The sequence below is a fragment of the Mesocricetus auratus genome, unplaced genomic scaffold (assembly GCF_017639785.1).
Source record: "Mesocricetus auratus isolate SY011 unplaced genomic scaffold, BCM_Maur_2.0 Super-Scaffold_100013, whole genome shotgun sequence".
In the NCBI taxonomy this organism is placed as follows: Eukaryota; Metazoa; Chordata; class Mammalia; order Rodentia; family Cricetidae; genus Mesocricetus; species Mesocricetus auratus.
The window spans coordinates 44261592-44281600 of NW_024429196.1; the positions used below are offsets into that span (position 1 = coordinate 44261592).

At 39.5% G+C, this 20009-nt stretch overlaps 1 protein-coding gene and 1 non-coding gene across 4 annotated transcripts in view; both read left to right on the top strand.

Annotated features, from left to right (window-relative positions):
- Positions 1-20009, top strand: part of Aoah (acyloxyacyl hydrolase) — a 212165-nt gene that overhangs the window by 49369 nt on the left and 142787 nt on the right. For all 3 annotated transcript variants that reach the window (XR_005880783.1, XR_005880784.1, XM_040755639.1), the window contains exon 4: positions 6886-6985. Coding sequence is in view for 1 of the 3 variants with exons in the window: in XM_040755639.1 (XP_040611573.1) it covers positions 6886-6985 (100 nt within the window). In the remaining 2 variants the exon portion in view is untranslated. The remainder of the gene's footprint in view (positions 1-6885; positions 6986-20009) is intronic.
- Positions 2897-3053, top strand: LOC121143813. Its single transcript, XR_005881135.1, has one exon. It is a non-coding gene; the product is annotated as a U1 spliceosomal RNA (small nuclear RNA).

Here is a 20009-nt window from a genome sequence, read left to right on the forward strand (position 1 = left end):
GCCAGCAAGATGGCCTAGCAGGTTAAGGTAGTTACCACATAAGCCAGACCACCCAAGTTTCTAGAACCCATGTAAAGGTTGAAGGAGCTAATTCTACAAAGTAGTCTTTTCACCTCCACACCTGTGACTTGACACACACCCCTACATGTATGTAATGCACACACACATAATAATGATAGCTATATGTATATATATACATATATATATAGTATTGATCATGTGTGGTATTTTAAAGTATATATTTTCAGTTCTTAACACAGTGTCACATTTTATATATCATTTCAAACGTGACACTTAAGTATGAATGTCTGAAACCACCCATATAACTTTGTCATCACTGTAGCACATTGGCTCTAACTGTGTGATACTGAATTGTATCTCTAGGGTATTGTTCATGTACTCTGCCACTAATGGCCGTGCAGGTTGTTCTCTGGATTCCTCATTGTATACAGTGCACTTATGAATATTCCTATAATGAATGAGTGGTAGGGTGTATAATGGTGAAACTTAAAAGACATTGTCACCCTCCAAAATAGTGTAGACTAGAGCCAGAAATGTTTAAAGACAGAAGTTTAAAATTATACAGACCTTGGAGATCTGTGCTGCTCCTGTGCGCCTGTCTCTATTAATACAGAGCTTATCTGTAACAGAAATAGTTTAGTCTGGATATTGGTTATGATGGGTTCCATGAATTTTACCCCAAACCCCAATTATAGTTATGGACTATGAACTGAAGTCAGACCCATGGTCTTGCAAATTTTCCTTAAAATCAAAATCTACCAATGCAGAAAAATAATATCTTTGAATATAAACCCAACTACAGCATTCCCTTACATAACATTCTTCAAAATCTACATTTCTTTCTCTGAACTCCTGGCCCCATACACAAAACTCTCCATGAGCTGGTCCTGATGGACCTTCCAAACTCATCCCTTTCTACTTCTTAGCATACCACATTTCACATACTACAGGCAGGGTTTGCCTAAAGTCTTTTACAGTTGTTTCCTGTGTTTGATACATCTAAAACCTATGTCCAGACACCTCACCCAACTTCTTTGGAGCTCATATCTATGTCACCTCCTTTAGAAGCTTCCCTTATCCTCTCCAAGCTAATATGGACATTTCACTTCTACCATATCCAAGCAAAATGGCATGTTTGCGCACACACAACAGTTATGTGGTGCAAAACTCTGGAATAGCACTTAGGACATGTATTTACAGTTTAATTACCAATCTACTGTTCTGAGTCCCTGCTAAGTTGACAGCTTTCAAAAGACTAGGACTATATTTTATTCATGTATTTCCATGTACTCAGCAAAATCCTGACTGTGTGTTAAAGGAAGAATGATAGAAAAGGGGTGTGGAAAGGGAAGAAGTGAAGCTGGATGGAAGATAGACTGCTTTGGAGGAAGATAGATGCAATGAGTGGTTCTGTCCACCATTTGTTTATCTATAAAGGTCTAGCACCCTGTTAGTGACAGCACCAGCACCCTGTCAGCACTAGGACACTGTCAGCTCCAGTGCCCTATCGGTGCCAGCATCCTTTCAGTGCCAGCACCCTGTCAGACCAGCATTCCTTAAATGCCCGTACCCTGTCAAGACCAGTGCCCCATCAGGACCAGCACTCCAACATTAGCTCTATGCTGGTGGGGATCTCTCCTTACATGTGTTCTTCTCTTGCAGATTGTTTTAAACAGTTGGAAGCAGCTTGAGGTTGATTCAAGTCCTGAAAATGACAACCTCATGATTTAATTTTACCTGAATATCTGCCTTCCAATATGAAATGGATTTTCTGACCTGTAGGCCATTTCTCCTATTATCTCATACCCATCAGTTATCAATAATTCATGGACTAATTATGTAGCAATTGCATTTCCTAGCCACAGTCATTGCCATAAGATTCTGTAAAGAAAGAGAACATGATAAATAAGACATTCCCTCCAAAACTTGCCATGTAGTGTCTTGATCTGTTTGACCTATTCTAACAAAATACCTGATGCTGGAAAATTTAGAAAAAAAACAGAAATTTACCCATCATGAATCTGAAGACTTGGAGTACAAGACCAAGGTGTCAACAGATTAGATACCTGAAGGATTCACTCTTTGCTTCATACACACTACATCCTTTTGGCAAACTCATGAGGCTGAATTAGCAAACAAGTTTCTTAGGCCTCCTTTCTAAAAGAACATGGCTCTCATATACAAACAGAGACCCCCCACAAATGCCTATAAGTTTTGGGGGAAGAAATATTAAGGCCATCTAGATACCTATAAGAGGTTATCTATGTAGAAATCCATCCTAGCCAATACTCAGGTGAAAAGTTCCCTATCTGGTCCTGACCTTCACTGCTCTCAATGTTGCTTCAGAAAAGCTCTGAGTCCTCTAAGCATCATATTTCTTCCTAGTACTTAACTGTTGCTTCCCTGTGTACCAAGTCTAGTAGCTCTCAAATATCAGGAAAGAACAATATTTTCATAAGAAAACTAAATAGCAGAACTTACAACAATTATCATATGACTTAAATTTAATGATTTTTATTGACATTAAAAATACAAACACTTTAAATGTGTTCTTCACAAAATAATTACAGAATTGATTAGACTCAAACCAGGTATAGTGGCTCACACCTATAGTCCTAGTTCCTATAGGGAAAGATAGGGTCTTCCTCTGTGAGTTCAAGTCCAGCCTGATCTACATATCAAGTTCCAGGTCAGCCAGGATTACACAGTGAGAACCTGTTTGATGGGAAGGAAAAAAAGGAAGGAAGGGAGGGAGGGAGGAAGGAAGGAAGGAAGGAAGGAAGGAAGGAAGAAAGAAAGAAAGAAAGAAAGAAAGAAAGAAAGAAAGAAAGAAAGAAAGAAAGAAAGGGAAACCGAAGTGGGGGGCAAGGAGGAACAATTTTCCCCAGAGACCATGATCATGAAGGTGATTTTCCCAGGGCAAAGCTCACCAACTGGAACGTAAATGTGCTTAACCCTGTGATTTGCTTAAATGTGGGAAATCCAATTGCATGATTTGTGAATATGGAGGATTATGTCTACATCTTCTCTGTTACAAAAATATATAAATACATTTTTAAACTTGAAAAATCAAAAGTTCACAGAGATAGAGACTCATAAAAGAGTGAATTAACTCTTTGAAATGAGGTAGGCTTCCTCCCAACTCCACTTGTCCTTCAGTAGTTCAGTTCGAGCCCTCTTTGAAGGAGCTCTGTACCCAGACATCATACCTCACCTCTGGCTCTTGTATTCCTTTGGCCTCCTCTTCTGCATAGGCCCTTGAGACCTGAAGGGAGGGTTTGATAAAGACATTCCATTTAAGACTAAGTTCTCCAAGGCCTCTCTTTGTCTTCACATGTCTGCTTGTGTGGGTCTATGTTAACTCCCATCTACTTCAAGAAGCTTCTTTCATTAGGATTGAGTGATGCAGTGACCCAATAATTTAAAAAATTTAGTAATAACAACCTTTCATGTAAATATCCTTAACACATGAATTGTAGACTGTCTGATTCCAACTAATATTTTCTCCATGAAATTCAGAAAACTAGGAAGTATGTCCACAAATTGAGAATTAAAGGTTGGAAAACAACCTACCAAACAAATAGAAGCTGAATCTAAACTGATTTGATTCTCCTGTCTGAAAATGTATATTGCAAACCAAAACTAGTCAAAAGACGTCAAGATGTCCACTGCATACTAATTAAAGGAACAATTTATAGAGGTAGTATAATTACTATAAATATGTGTGCACCAATTCATGGAGGCCCTGGCTTTTTAAATGAACACTAAAAGGCATAAAAGGCCCTATGTCCTAACACAATAATGCTTGAAGACTGTAAATACCTCACTTTCATATCTAGATATGAGTTTCCAAAATTAAAAATCAGAAAAGAATTTTCAGAACAAATGTATACCAAAGATCAACAACATTTAATAGATATCTACAGAAAATTCCATGCAATAAGTAGGGAATGCATATCCTTCTCAGAGACAATAGAAAACTCTCTAAAGTTGCCCACAATAGAATCCACAAAGCAAGCCTTATGCTATACAAAATAATTGAAATAATTTCCTGCATCTTACAAAGACTAGAAAGCAATAGCAATGCTAATCTCAGACAATACATAATTACCTTAATACTGAGCAATGTAGTTTCAAATGAACAGTATGACATGGAAGAAAATCATGGAGTAATTTTTTAAAATTCCTAAATCAAATGGAAAAGAGAGTACAGTCTACCACAATCTCTAGGATACAGACAAGGTAACCTAAAAAGAAAGTTTGTGTTTCCAAATGCTTATATTTCTTAAAAATCAGAGAGATCCCCGAAAATGATCTAATGATTATATAGAAAATTAATATATAGAAAAACACACATATGCATGCACACATACCCTGGGAGAAATTTGAAAAAGAAACTAAAAGAACAAACAGCATTATTCAGTTGGTTCTTTGAAAATATTGAGATTGCCAAATCTGTGGCCAAATTAAGCAAAAGATAGAGAAAGAACAACCAAATTAACACAATGAGTGACAAACAACAGATCCCAAGGAAGTCTGGAATATCATTAGAGATATTTGATGATTTACATTTCAAGATGTTGAAAACTCTAAAAGCAATTGTTAATTTTTCTAAATGCATATTACCTACCAAATTTAAAGCCTGCAGACACAGTTTAAACAGACCCATAGCAAGATTTTGGCAGCTATTGTAATTCTCCTCCAAAAGAAATTCTAGAACTAGACAGATTCATGTTGAATTCTATCAAACCTTTAAGGAAGATCTAAAGCAAACACTTCTCAAATATCATCTGTACTTCAATGGAGTTCAATAGACTCAGCCTTCAAGTCTCATTACCTGTGGCAATTTCAACCTCTCACTTAGATCAGCCTCTTTGATCAATGCCTGCAGATTTCCTCAACAAATCTCACGCATACCATGTTGGTTTTGCCCATATTCTGTAGACTCCATTGCATCTAAGGCCTTAACCTCCACCACTTCACACACAACCTACTCATGAATCCATGTGGGTGATCTGGCCCATTGTCTGACCTTGGTCCCATTCTAAGGTATTGGTGCAAGCTCTTATGACTCCTTAGCTCTTATGTTGTCCATGTGAACAATGCCAAGTTCTGTTGCCAATTTAAAATGTAGTCTAGGTCCCCTTGCATCCCAGATGCGGCAGCTTCTAAGTAGATGACTGAACCTAGAGAAATACTTCCCTAACCTGCTCTTTTTTTCTGGGATGGAACCTGAAGTCTCTGTGTTTTCAGATGCCTTCATTTTAAATGAATTTGCACTGCTACACCCTGAAGCTTTTAATAAATGGGATTCTGAACCCTTTCCTGCTGTCACTATGAAACTCACAGCTTATTTTTTGTAGTGCTAGTCTAACAATTAAACATAATTTGTTCATAACCACCTTGTCTTCAACCATAAACTTTTTCATATTCCTCTGTTCACCAACCTGGATATTTTTCATGGCATTCTGCTTTGAATTCTAAATCTCACTAAATGTAGACAGCAATAATCATGCCACAGCCTGAATGAAATAATACAATTTCCTCCATCAAGCAATATATTTCATTACTTTTTAATTCAGCTCCACTCAGAGTTTTAGGGGATGGACAAAATGCAGCCAGATTATTTGCTAGAATATACTATAAATGACCTTTAGTCTACTTTCAGGTAGTACATATTCCTCTTTGAAATTTTATAAATACACTCCTTTCTGACTCACTGATATTGCATTTCAATACTCACTCGATGCATTTCTATATACATTATTGTCATCTGAACTCTTTTAAGAATTACCCATTACTGTCTGTTAGCTCTAGCCCACAGCTCTAATCTCTTCTACATTTCTCCTGTAAACAAGTTTAGAAGGCCCATGAACTACACCATCAGGAAGTCACAGTAACGAATTCACTTCTCAGTAACAATTTTCAGTGTTAGCCACTTTTCTCATTGCTCTAACCAAATACCTGGCAAGAAGAAACTGATGGGAGAAGGAAACGTTTGGGTTCATTATTTGAAGGGACACAGTTTATCACTGTGGTGAAAACATAAGTCAAGGTTAGCTGCATTGTCAATTAAGAATCACACACACACATACATACACACACACACACACACACACACACACACACACACACACACACACGGGGATATTAGTGCTCAGAAAACTTCCTCCTTTTCCCTCTCTCATTACTTCTGGACCACTAGCCCATCAGATAGTACCACTCATGCCCAGCCTCACAAGAAGGCATGTCTCCTAGATCATGTTAAAATAGCAAACTTGATAGTGAAGATGAACCATCACACTTTGTTTTAGCTCCTTTCAATCTAGACACAACTACAATATTTGAAGACCGCTGTCTTTATAGATTTCTCTATAAAAGAAACAAATCAACGACAATGTTTTTCTTCCACAAGAATAAGAGATATGTTTAATTTACAAGGTAACAGGTGATTTGGATTATGTCTAAGAAAATTATTTTAGTGTGTACAACTATATAATGTCATTTTATTCTGTTAGGTCCAATAAACATCAAAATATTAATCCCATCTAATCAGATCCTTTCTCTTTTCTTTTCCCAATTGTTTATGCGGCTTCTCTTGAAAATAATCCAGTGTTTTACTGAGAGGCTAACTCATAGCTCAGGAATTATGTGCCCCATCCTGTTTTCAGGACCTTAGGCAAGAGGCAGGAGAGATGGGTATTGCAGGAAAACACAATCCAGTAGCTGTGCTGTGTGAAACTCTAGGCTGGGTTGTGAGGGCATCAGAATCCATTCCAGGGATTTAACTCCCTTTGATAGCACTTCTTCTTCCTAATGCCTGAGAGATCTTAATAGCTTTTGCTTTGCTCCATTTCCCACCAGACTTGGTGAAGCTATGAATGCTGATGTAGTGTGCCATGCTCTGGAATTTTGTAAGCAGGATGGGATCCAATCACAGTGTCATCTCTACCCTCTTCCCCAGGTGAGTGGGTTCTGCTCTGAATGTCACTTTCCAATACCCTTTAGGCCCTCTAGAAATGTTATAAAGAGAGACTTAGCTTCATTTGCTCAGTAGTTTGTGGACTGGAAACTAAAGAGTCAAGGCAATAGTCATCATACAAAGGAAAATGTGCTGTATTTGCTTTCTGAGCCTCAGTATAAGTTCTGACTGGAATGAGATGGAATCTTAAGGTAGTTTTAGTCTGCAGTTTCCTGGTGGCAAAGGGTATTGAATACTTTTTAGAATGTTTCCCAAGACTTGTAATTTCTTTTGAAAACTATGTAGTTCCACATCCTTTTAAAATTGACTTTCTTTCTTAGAGTTGTTTTTCTTCTAGTATATTGTAGTTACTAATCCTCTATTGTATGTATAAGTGACAAACAGCTTCTTCTGTGAGATGCATCTTCACTAACAGTGCTCTTTGTTTACACTGAAAAATTTGATTCATTTGCAGTTAAGGTTTCACAGGGTGAGATATAGGGACCAAGTTTTATTCTTCTAAATGCTGATGCCCAGATACTCTAATCTGTATTCTCTGGGGTATATTTTTAGATTGTCAAAAATCAGGCAACCATGGCCGGGCGGTGGTGGTGCACGCCTTTAATCCCAGCACTCGGGAGGCAGAGGCAGGTGGATCTCTGTGAGTTCGAGGCCGGGCTGGACTAATAGCCTCCAAAACAATACAGAGAAACCCTGTCTCGTAAACCCCCCCCAAAAAAATCAGGCAACCATTGTTGTGTAAACTTATTTCTGGGTACACTATCCTATACCATTGGTCTACATGTCTATTTTTGTGCCAGTGTAACCCTGTTTTCATTACTATGGCTCTGTAGGGTCATTTAAAATTAGATATGATGACACCCACCAGTGTTCTTTTGTTCAGATATCCTTGGTCTTCTGTGTCTCTATATAAAACTTATGATTATCTGTGAATATTGTCCCTGGGATCTTGATTGAGATTACATGGAACCTATATATTATCTTTGATAGGAGAGCCATTTTCCTAGTATTGATTCTTCGGTCCATGACCATGTGGGGAGCGGGAAATGTCTTATCATCTTCTAGTATCTTCTTCCATTTCTTTCTTCAGTGTCTTGAAGTTTTAATTATAAAAGTCTATAATTTCCTTGGCTAGCTTTATTCCCAGATATTTTATTTTTACCATGTGGTTGCTAAGGATGGGATTATTTTACTGGTTTCTTTTTCATTATGTTGCCCTTGCTACACATGAAGGCTATTGATATTTATATATTAATTTTGTATCCCACCCCTTTGCCAAAAGTGCTTATCAGATGATTTCTTCAATTACTCCATGTAAAATAATTTTATCTTGCTTCATCCTTGATCTCCCCTCCCATCCAAAGAATATCTAGATTTTTCTGCTATTAACCATAATCCCAAAGTGGACTGGTAGTAGATAGGAGAATCAAAGAAATAGAGAAATCAGAGATTTTAATCTACCTTAACCATCAAAAAGCCAATTGAGTTACTCTTACAGGACAACCAACTCATCTTAGAATGTCCAAAACATTCCAGGGATCAGCACTAAACATTCCTATCCTAAGAAAACCCATTTAGCTGGTTGCTGTTTTCTGAGCTTGACTGTCCTTACCCATAAGAAGACTATAATAAAATATCACCTTCCCAAAGCTTCCTAAGTAAAGCAAGCAAATATGTATACAATGATTAGCAAATACTTACAATATACCTATAATGCATCAAGTATAGCTAAAATGACATCTAAAAACACTATTGTCAGTATTGTGATTTTTTAGATGGTTTTTATGAATCTCCTGTATCATAACATTTTGGGCAACTTATTTGGATTGTGGTCAGAAAAGGCTGTAAATGTTGACCTAACTCTGTCTATACACTGTAAATGAGAATGCAGTATTAAACTAATTAAGGCTCACATTATTGACTTTCATAAACTTCCTATTCAAATAACTCCATATCCCTTTCCCTGGAATTATGATTTTTCTGCATTAATAATGGGTTTGTGTATTAAAATATTTTATCTATGTTTAAATGAAGTCAGCTGTAAAACTTTGTGGCTTAACCAAGGCACATGATTTTTATGACTAAAAATATTAAAAATCAGGGATTGGGAGATGGCTTAGTTGGTAAGGCCCTTATCACACAAGAATGAGGACATGAGTTTCCACCACCAGAATCCATGTACAAACCAGCCATGATAGTCCACATTTGTTATCCTAGCTCCTGGGAGGCAGAGACAAGGGAATCTCTGGAGTTTGCTGCTCAGCTAGCCTCACCTAGCCAATAACTTCCATGCCAGTGATAAACTGTTGTTTTTCTTGCTGTGATAAAGACCAAAAGAAACTTGGGAAGGAATGGGTTCATTTTATCTTGCAGTGTGTAGTCCGACATCCAGGAGTGTCAGGGCAGAAACTCAAGGCAGTGATCTAGAGGTGAGTGCTGAAGCAGACACTATAGAGGAATGCTGCTTACTGGGTTTCTCCCCATCTGCCCCAGGGTGGTGCTGCCCACAATGGTATCAGCTCTTCCACATTAATAATCAGTCAGGATAATACAATAGATGCTCAGGAGGCCACTCCTATACAATTAAAATTCCTTCTTTCAAAACGACCTCACTTTGTATCAAATTGACAGAAAATCCATCCACACAAAGACCTTGTCTCAAAACACACAACGTGGACTGCATATGAGGAGCAAAACCTAAACTTGACCTCTGCTCACCCCACCCCTAACACACACAGATGGAGAGGGGAAAGGAGGGAGGGAGGGAGAGAGAAATAGAGGAAGAGAGATGGAGAAATGCACACATACAAGATATTAAATATCACAAACCTGTCTCTGTGAGCAGGAAAAATGAAAACAAGTGCCCAGGGTACATATTGATTGCTTTTTCAGTAACTGACTGTCAATGAAATTTCCTTAATTCCTTCCAAGAAGCTGTAGATTCCACTGATTTCTAGAAAAGCTCATTTTAAATGAAAACATTCCAGTGATCAAATAGCATGTGAATATTGTCTCATCATAATCATTATTTAATATTGGAAGGAGGAAGTGTGTCTCTGTGTAGGAAAGCAAACCTATTAGTCAGCTCATCATCATTATGACAAAATGCCCTAGAGAGACAATTTAAACTTAGGAAAGGCTTGCTTGGGCATATTGTTCAAATGTTTCAATCCATGATCACTTGGCTCTGTTCATGGGCTTGTGGTGGGGCAAGACATCAAGATGTAAGGATTGGGGAAGCAACTCACTTAAAGGTGACATATAGCAGACAGAGAAGGGGCCAGGAGGAAGGTTTACTCCTCAAAAGACTCACTTCCTTCAACTAGAGCCTACCTCTTGGGTTTTCATCACCCCCAGTAGCACATAAAGTTATGAACTCATCAATAAATGGGCTCGTTGGTTGATGAGGTCACAGCCCTCATGGTTCAGTCACTTCCCCAAAGCTCTATCTCTGAACATTTTCTTGGGAAAAAAGCTTTCAATTGATGAGGCTTTGGGGACATTGATGATTTAAATCATCAGCAAATGATTTGGATTTTAGTGACATCCACAAGCACTCTGATATATTTGTATCATATCCACAGGTGTCCACACAATGCTCAACTTTGTCTGACCGTAAATAGCATCACTGATTTGGGCATATGGTCTGCAGGTAGTTTATACACCTGATTTCATTTCTTTATCTCCCCCATTTATCCTCCCTCTTTCACTTGTGCTGCTGGAATTTGAAGCTTGGGCCTTTCACATGCCAGCACTACCCCTTGCATTTCCAATGGCAATTTCAATAACCCTCTTTGGCTGGGAGGGAATGGAAGGATTTCATTTAGAAGTGTTCAGCTTCCACTCAGGGACATCCTAGGCTGCTGGTCAGCTTGAGCCCCTTCCTCTGCAGCTGCCTCAGCTACTTTCTTCACTTCCCCAAGACTGCTTCAGACCCTTTCCCTCTACCCTAAATGCCCATCACCAGTCTCTATCACTGCACATTATCCAGAAAAGTGAGGTGGTCCCTCCAGACTCAGGTTTCTCTGCTTGAACTTTCCTTCAATAACAGTAACTAGCATGTCCTTAGTGTTCACTCCAGACGCCGAGAGAAGAGGTTATGCGTCATCTTGTCTGGTTGTCCATGCAGTCCTAAGACACAGGCTCCAGTAGGACCTCTTGTTCATACTGAAGGGCTCAGTAAATTGCTGCAAGTCACTATTCCAGGAATAAGCAGCAATAGGATTGGCATCCATACCTCTCCCCTCAGAGATGTGGCTGCTGTCCCCACTACCCACCACCCAGTGGGTTTTTGAAGCTGTTGTGAGTGTTTCCAAAACAACTGACTGGAATCCTACCAATAGGAAGGGATATGGTTAAAATGTTCACTTCTTAATATTCATTTCTTTTTAAAATTTTTTATTTAAATTAGAAACAAGTTTGCTTCACAAGTCAATCCCAGCTCCCTCTCTCTCCCTTCCTCCCATGCCACCCACCAACCCCCAACCCCCCACCCAATCCCCACTACACTCCCCAGGAAGGGTGAGGCCTTCCATGGGATATCATCCAGAGCAGGACCTATACCCTCCCCCATGTGTCCATGTTGAGAGAGCATCCCTCCATGTGGAATGGGCTCCCAAAGTCCATTCGTATGCCAGGGATAAATATTGATCTACTACCCGAGGTCCCATAGATTGCCAAGGCCTCCTCACTGACACCTACTTTCAGGGGGTCTGGATCAGTCCCATGATGGCCTCTCAGCCATCAGTCTGGGGTCCATGAGCTCCCCTTTGTTCAAGTCAGCAGTTTCTGTGGGTTTCACCAGCCCTGTCTTGACCCCTTTGCTCATCACTACTCCCTCTCTACAACTGGGTTCCAGGAGTTCAGTTTACTGTTTAGCTGTCGATATCTGGTTCTGCTTTTGTAGCCACTGGATGAGGGCTCTAGGATGGCATACAAGGTAGTCATCAATCTATCACTGGGAGGGGGTTTTAAGGTAGCCTCTCCACTAGTGCTTAGATTGCCAGTAGGTGTCATCCTTGTAGGTATCTGGAAGTCTCATTAGTGCCAGATCTCTCCTCAAACCTATAATGACTCGCTCTGTTACGGTATCTCTCATCCTGCTCTATTCTTCCCCTGACTCAACCTTCCTGCTCCCGCATGTCCTTCTCTCCCCTCCTCTTCTCCCTCTCAATATCTTCTTAACATTCTGATAATGTTGCATGTCAGCTTTTTGTTGTTGTTGCTATTTTATTTTGGTTTTTTTTTGTTCTTGTTTTTGCTTTTTCCCCTTAACATTACATTTTGAACATATATTTTTAAACATACAAGACTTTTTTTTATTCCCATAAAGTTCAAGCCATTCATACAGATATGTAAACCCACTTGGCTTCCCTATGACAATTTTGTGAATGCCCCAAAATAGCCACCCACTACTCTGAAATGCCACCATATATCAGCTCTTTTATATAAATTTTATTCTTGAATTTCATGTTGGTGGAATTATTCAGAACAGATTATCCCCAGCTTACCATGGTTAGAACTTTAAATTTTCTATTCCATTGTGGTGCAAAAACAATATGCAGTCAGTAGAAATTGAATTCTGAAACTTGGATTTTCATATTTTCCATGACTGTACCTCCCAATCAGCTATGCAATCATGAGAGGAACCCACCCACATACTACCATACTTTGTTGCTAGTATTTAGGGGTATGGTGTTTTCACATCTCATTATGTCTACCAAACACCCATATTTGTGTATATATATAAGATACTTAGCCCTGAATCATAAAGTGGCTTTTTCTTAGACAACTTTGCCACTATTACTCATATAAGTGCCCTGAGATTCTTAAGGTAATGAAACTAAGGATGCTGAGTAGGGTACAGAATAGGCATTGCAAGCTCATCTCAAATAACACATTTTCTGCAAAACAATTCCCAATTATCCCCCATAATATGCTAATTATCCTCTCAACCACCATCATAAACCAACTTCCACTTTAGCAATGTGCTAATGACTGGTCAAAGTGCTTCATATTTATTAATTCGGTTAATATTATGGAGGTGGTTTTGTTGTCTATATTTTCTGTGCTAAGACACTAACTAAAGTTACATGGATTTCCTTATTAGGATGTAAACATATGGGGAGTGCATTTGTGTAAATGAAGGGGTGGAAATGAACGAAGGGTGAAGTAAAGCTTGAAGGTCTGCATTGCAGAGACCCCATGGATAGCCTTTAGGGGAGGGGTGCATTTCATCACTCTTCCTCTTTGCATACAAAACACAAGAATGACTGGTGCTGGCATGTGTGCTTGTGTGTAGAAAGCCTGATTGTACACATTGTCTTAACCCACAGCTTACTAAACTAAAATTCAGTTTTAGCTCTGCATTACCCAACTTCACCCTTTGAGGCCCCTAGACCTGAAATTCCCAGCAGACTCTGTAGCGTTTAGCAGGGCAGTCTCAATTGTAACTGCTATAGACGCCTTTGGTATTTACCAGTATCCCAAAGGCACATGCAAAACTGACATACTCCTCCATCCACATTAAAAGAAAATTATGTTCGAATAGTACACCTCCGTGGAACCAGGTCCTTCTCATTATCTCAGGCCTCCAGGATACCTTATCTGCCTGGAGGAAAAGCACTGTCTTAGGAAGCAGGCAGACTGCAAAGAAGCTTCCACGGTGAATCCAGTTCTACAAGAGCCAGAAGCTCTGTGGCACTGAGAGAATGAATGTGTGATGCACAGGGAATTCTATGATCTGATTCACAGGAAGCTGACATAGAAGGTTCTGGGAAGTAGTTAGTCTGCACTTTCATTAAATGGAAGTGACATGTGACAATTTCTTGTGTGGCTGGAAAATAAACAAGTTATCTTAGCACTTTACTTAATGTAAAAGTGTTTGCCTTCTCTTTTAATTCAAGTTCTTAGGCTGTAAAGATTTGGGGATAAAATCTCAATGACAAAAGTCTTTGTACAATTCATTCCTTAGTCACTGCTGTCCTGTGCAGGTGACAGTGCCCTTCTGCTCACAATACTGCTCCTAGCCTGTGAGCTCACTATCAGATGTTAATGTCTATTCTTCCCCAAGCTCTTCTTCTAATAAACCTTTACTTTTCAACAATTTTGTTAGAGCAGCCATGATTAGAGCTCTCTGGAGGCCCACTAAGGAAAAGCTATTTCTCTGGTCTGGATAGAGCTCTAACAGGTCAAGCTACCCAAAATATCAGCATTAACAAACCAAGCTGGTCAAGCACCTGATTAAGAGATTATTCCTCAGAATGGTTGATTCACATTAAGCCGTGCTAAAATGAGATGGGAGGTATAATTATCCTTTCAAGGAGATAATAAACATTCCCTTCCCAGAAACTCCACATCTCATGCAGTCACTTATGGAGCTGGAGCCAGGGCTGGGTTAAGTCTGCCAGTTTTCTGAATTAATTTTAAATAGCTTGTTTTACATGTCAATCCCAGTTCCCTCTCCCTCCCCTCCTCCCGCACCCCCCATCTCCCCAGCCTCCCAACCTATTGCCAATTCCTTCCACATAGGGGATATCTAGATTCTGTCATTTTACTCAGGGTAGGGTCCAGGCACTCCCCTAAGAGTCCAGGCTGAGAGAGCATCCCTCTTTGTGCTATGGACACACAATGACTGTTTGTATTCCAGGGATAGACACTGATCCACAGCTCAGGGCCCCATAGGTTGCCCAGGCCTTCTCACTGACACTCACATTCGGGGGTCCGGATCAGTCCCATGCTGGCCTCCCAGCTGTCGGCCTGGGGTCCAAGAGCTCTCCCCTGTTCAGATCAGCTGTCTCTGCTGGTTTTGCCAGCCCATTCTTTGCTAATTTGCTCATCGCTCCTCTCTCTCTGTCACTGGGTTCCTTGGGTTCAGTTCAGTGTTTAAAAAGTTGAAACTGAAAGTCTTGATTCAAGATGCAAGACTTGGGAGGAAGTGAACCCAGACTACCTACCCATGCTTAGCATAGACTGGAGCACATACAGAGTGGTGGCTGCTCAGAGCCAGAGGCAGCTTTGGCTTTAGAGACAAGGAAATATACTAACGGGCTTAATTTTCAGTGATCTTGCATAAGTACACTGATGTCCCCATACCAACTTGTCTACACAGCCATTCATTCATCCACTCAGTCATGCTTCAAGGAGCTCTTCTACTGAAGCCCAGGCTGAAAGTTGTTGTTGATGACCTGAGAGCATTGTTGCTTCTGCAATGACCTTTTCATGTTATCTGTTAACATTCCAGATATACCAATCAAATCTGCACTTACCCTAATCATCCTTTTCCCATAACCGTTCCTTGATTTTCACTGGCTCTTGATGGACTTGTCAAGCTCTTTCTAGTCTTTGAACAGTACTAAGTGCTTCTTAAGTGTTAAATGCTGGGTTGGGATTGTAAGGCTGGGGCTATCCCTGTGGCTCTCTGACTCCACTGCCTGGCATAAATGATGGCACACTAAAGATGCTCTATTGGTATATATTAAATAAATGTGCTGCAATCTGAACCCAGTCTTACCTGCAAAATACAGTCAAGCCTTCATGATGCTCCATATCTTTCCACTCTTTGCCCAGACTTGTTGGTGTTTCCATTCCCAACACATACTCCTTATTTTCATAGAGTCAATATCACCTAGGAAATGTCTTGTTCCAGTTTTAGATTTGGACCTTCCAGCTGCTAAGTTCCAGAAGATTCACTGTGAGCATCTATTCTTCCTTTTCTAGTAAGTCTTTCTGACCCAGGCCAATTATATCTTGGGAATGAATATCCTAATTATTTCCTTATTGTGACAGCCAGTGTACTACTTGACTGAGAACACTTTGAGGGCATATTCTCAGAGCTATGATAGCTCTTGGAATCAAATAGGTGTTCAATAAATGGCAACTGAATAAATGAATCCATGAATCAAAAAATAAAATGAAATTGGCAAAAGGATTCGTTTATATTCTCCTGCCCGTTCACAACCAAATATCCTCCCAGTAACTTGCAATTATTTTAGTGAAAAAACTAATCTCCAATTCTAAGTTCAATTTTGTTTCGTGTGTGCACCTGTGTTTCTTTAACTCATGTCTGTTTTCTAAGACCCAAGTCTCTTGAGTTTGCATGTAACCCTTCATTACTGTAATCAGAACTTACCATTTTGTGATAGATACTAGGAAAATTGAATTAAATGTTCTCAGCTTAACGGAAGCCCTGTGTCAAGAGAACAGAATCACTTCTCTCATCAGCCTCTCACTGGAACCTGCCTGACTTTCCCTCACACACAATTCTAGATGATAACAACTCCATCCCCAAACTAGATAGAATCATATTCTGTCTTGTTTGGTGTTTAGTACGTCTCCCCAGCTTGTGTTTGTTCTGCCTTAACTGTGTGTAGTGTCTGAGCAGGATTTTGTTATGCATCTAAATGCTGAGAATATACACTATTAAATAAGGAAGAATCTAAGTGTGTGCATCCAAGCTGGAGTTAAGAAAGTTTTCTTCATGAGTGGTAGCTGGTCACTACTGTTTACAAAATATTAGAAAATCCAATGTTCTTTCTGAAGGGAAAGAAAGAAAAACACCCTTCACCTTGATTTGGTTTCTTAATATTCCAGAAGAGTTAGGGTTTGTCAAATTAAATTAAAGTTAATTAGACTCATGGCTATGCTTGAAAGATTGCTAGACCTTTGGGTGCTGAGACCAGAAATAGACTAATCAAAAGCATATTGGAAGAAGCTGACAGGTTTCAAGACATAGACAATCATACTTCATTCATATAAAGTACCTTTCCAAATTGGTTACTGCATGATAGGTACGCAATAGGGGCTAATAATAGACAATACAACCTTGGCCCACGCATACCATAAAAAACCTTCCATATGCCGGGCAGTGGTGGCGCACACCTTTAATCCCAGCACTCGGGAGGCAGAGGCAGGCGGATCTCTGTGAGTTCGAGGCTGGGCTGGACCGATAGCCTCCAAAACAATACAGAGAAACCCTGTCTCGTAAAAACAAAAAACAAAACAAAAAAAAACCTTCCATACAATTTTCAGTATCCTAATTTTACATATGAAGAAAAGATTGAGAAAGTTGTTTGCTGTATGTTTTAGTTGAAAATACTTTAAAACTTCCTGTTTAAATATCCAAAGATTTTTAAACAATAAAGCAGAAAATAAATGTCATTTAGAAAGAGAAATTAGTGGTAAAGCATCATTCTTCATGTACATCTTAGAACTAAATGCTGGTCATGTATGTCTGTGGGACATGTGTGTTTGTGTGTGGGGTTGCTGGACATGTGTGTTTGTGTGAGGGGTGCTAGACATGATGTGTGTTTGTGTGGTGGGTGCTAGACATGCATGTGCAAGAGTTCCAGACATGTATGTCTGGGGGAGTGTTGGACATGATGTGTGTCTGTGTATGGGAGGATGCTGGATATGATGTGTATGTGGGGGGAGTGCTAGACATATTTCTGAGGGGGGGCTGCTGGCCACGATATGTGCCAGGGGAAGCGTTAAGCTAGATGTTTACTTGTTCATGATACCAAAGCAAGCTCCACCTAAGCTAAAATTTGAATAAGAAAGATAAAAAAGATTGGAGCTATACTACAAAGAAAGACATGAGAAGGTGTGTGTGTGTGTTTGTGTGTGTGTGTGTGTTATTGAATTCCCTTTGTCTGATGGCCTCATCACTTCATTCCTTCCCTCTATTGTCACATTTCCCAAAGACATATTTGGGAGCCATTAAACTCAAGGAAACGTTAAGAATCTTGGGAGGTAAACAAAGATAAAAATAAATTTCCCTTGACTTCTTCAAGTACATGGAAGAAATCAGAAGAATCCAGGGAGAAAGTCTTTATATGATGCTCAGGATATTTTTTAAAAATGTTTCTTATTTTGGTTTACAGTTTTAGAGATTTCAGTCCATGACTAATTTATCTTTAGTGTTAGATTTGTGGTGAAACATCATGATAGAGCACATAGGACAGAAAAACTACATGATCGTGGGACTGTCAAAGACTGTCCTGCAATTATCATCCCCTTCAAGGGTATGCCTACAACCATCCAAAACCACTCATCATATCCCATCTTTAATATGGTGCCCTCTAGGGGTTATTCTATATCCAAATGCAGCATCAGCTAATTACAATTATGAAAAAAATTAGTGTTGATTATGCCACAAAGATGTGCAAAACCAAGGAACACCCAAGAACCAGAGGACATAATCAACTCTATAAAACTGAATAGTAAAAAGTAAATTCCCACCTAAATATGAGAAATCAAAACATAGTTTCCATAATCATTGCGTATGTATTGTTGGAGTATTATTTTTACTTGTATGTGAATAATAAAATGACAACTCATGAACAAGAATGTTTCTTTCTTATTCTTGAGAATATGATTTTCCTTCTTAGCTGATCAAAAAAGCTCATGACCTTGATGAATTTGAATAGTGTTAAGAGATCTTTTGAACTTTGAAGTTTTAATGACGTCTCTTGACCCTTCTTCTCATGATGAGTCATTTACATCAAAGTTCAAATAAGAAATTATCTCCTCCAAGAAGGGTTATTCCTAAAGCTCCAAAAAGCCAGGTCCTGTGGGATATGCCCTCTTTCTGATCATTCCACTTTCCTACCACTTACTGTGAGTGTATTAAGTAATCATATATATTATTATTTAATGTCTGTCTCCCATTGGGGGTGTAAACTCCGTGACAACAGAGGGAGTCTAGCTGTGCCATTTTCAGCAATTTCTCCAGAGCCCAACAGAGTTCACTGCATTAACTAATCACTCAATAACTATTTGGTGAATGAAGAGGAAGGTAAAAAGAATAATGCCCTTCCCACATCCCACAAAGACTACGCCTTAGTACCTAGCATAGCACATTTCATGGCAAAATGAGATTTTTGGATGTGATTTAGTTAAGGATCTCTGGATGGGGGGATTATCTTGGGTTATCTGTGTGAGTCCAATGTAATCACAAGATTCTTACAAGAGGCAAACTTTAGAATCCGAGATGGAGATGAAAATGGAACCATAGGGGCTGGGGAAATGGCACAGTCAGAAAAATGTTTGCCACATAAAAACGAGAACCCTAAGAATATATGTGAAGTGTGGCCCAGAAGCATGTGCCTGTAATTCCAACAATACAGAGGCAGGGACAGGTTCCCTGGAGCTCAGCAATCAGGAAGCCTAGCCTAATCAGGGAGTCCCACCCAGAAAGAGACCTTGTCTCAAAAACCAAGGTAGACAGCACCTGAGGACCTAGGTGGTCCTGTGGCTCCACATGCATAGCCCACGAAAGGCACACATACATATATGCATACACACACAAGAAACGAAAGGAAAAGAAACAGAGAAAAGAAAGGAAGAAGAGAATGAGAAGGGGAGGAAAATGTGACAATGGAGGGAAGGAATGAAGTGATAAGGCCATCAGACAAAGAGAATTCAATAACAGGAGGCAAAGAAAAAGTCCTCTTGGGTCCCTACAGAAGGGAAATACCTTCCTGACACCCTGAATTAGCTTAGATTTTTGACCTCAAGAATAATTTCTCATTGTTAAATCACAACATTTATGGAAAATTGTTACAGTAGCTGAAAATAAACTCAGGACCAGTGAGATAGCTCGGCTGTGAAGGTGCTTGCTGCCAAGCCTGATGATCCACAGGGTGGAAAACTGACTTCAGCAAGTTTCCCCTGAACTGTACATACATACCATGGTACTTACACACACACACACACACACACACACACACACGTACGTGTATGTGTATGTAAATAAAAGAATATGAATACATATTCCTACTCTTGTCTCTCTCTCTCTCTCTGTCTCTCTTTCTCTCTTCTCATGTTCCCACTCAGAGACAGCCTTTTGCTCTCCCCCAATAAATCTCTTGCATGAGAAAAAAAAAGAATATGAATACAAACTGCTTAGTTGTACAACACTCGGTAAGATTTATTTAATGACTTGAGGGCAAATAGAAAAATGGGATAATTATATTAATAATAACACTCTGTTATAAAACTGGGATGG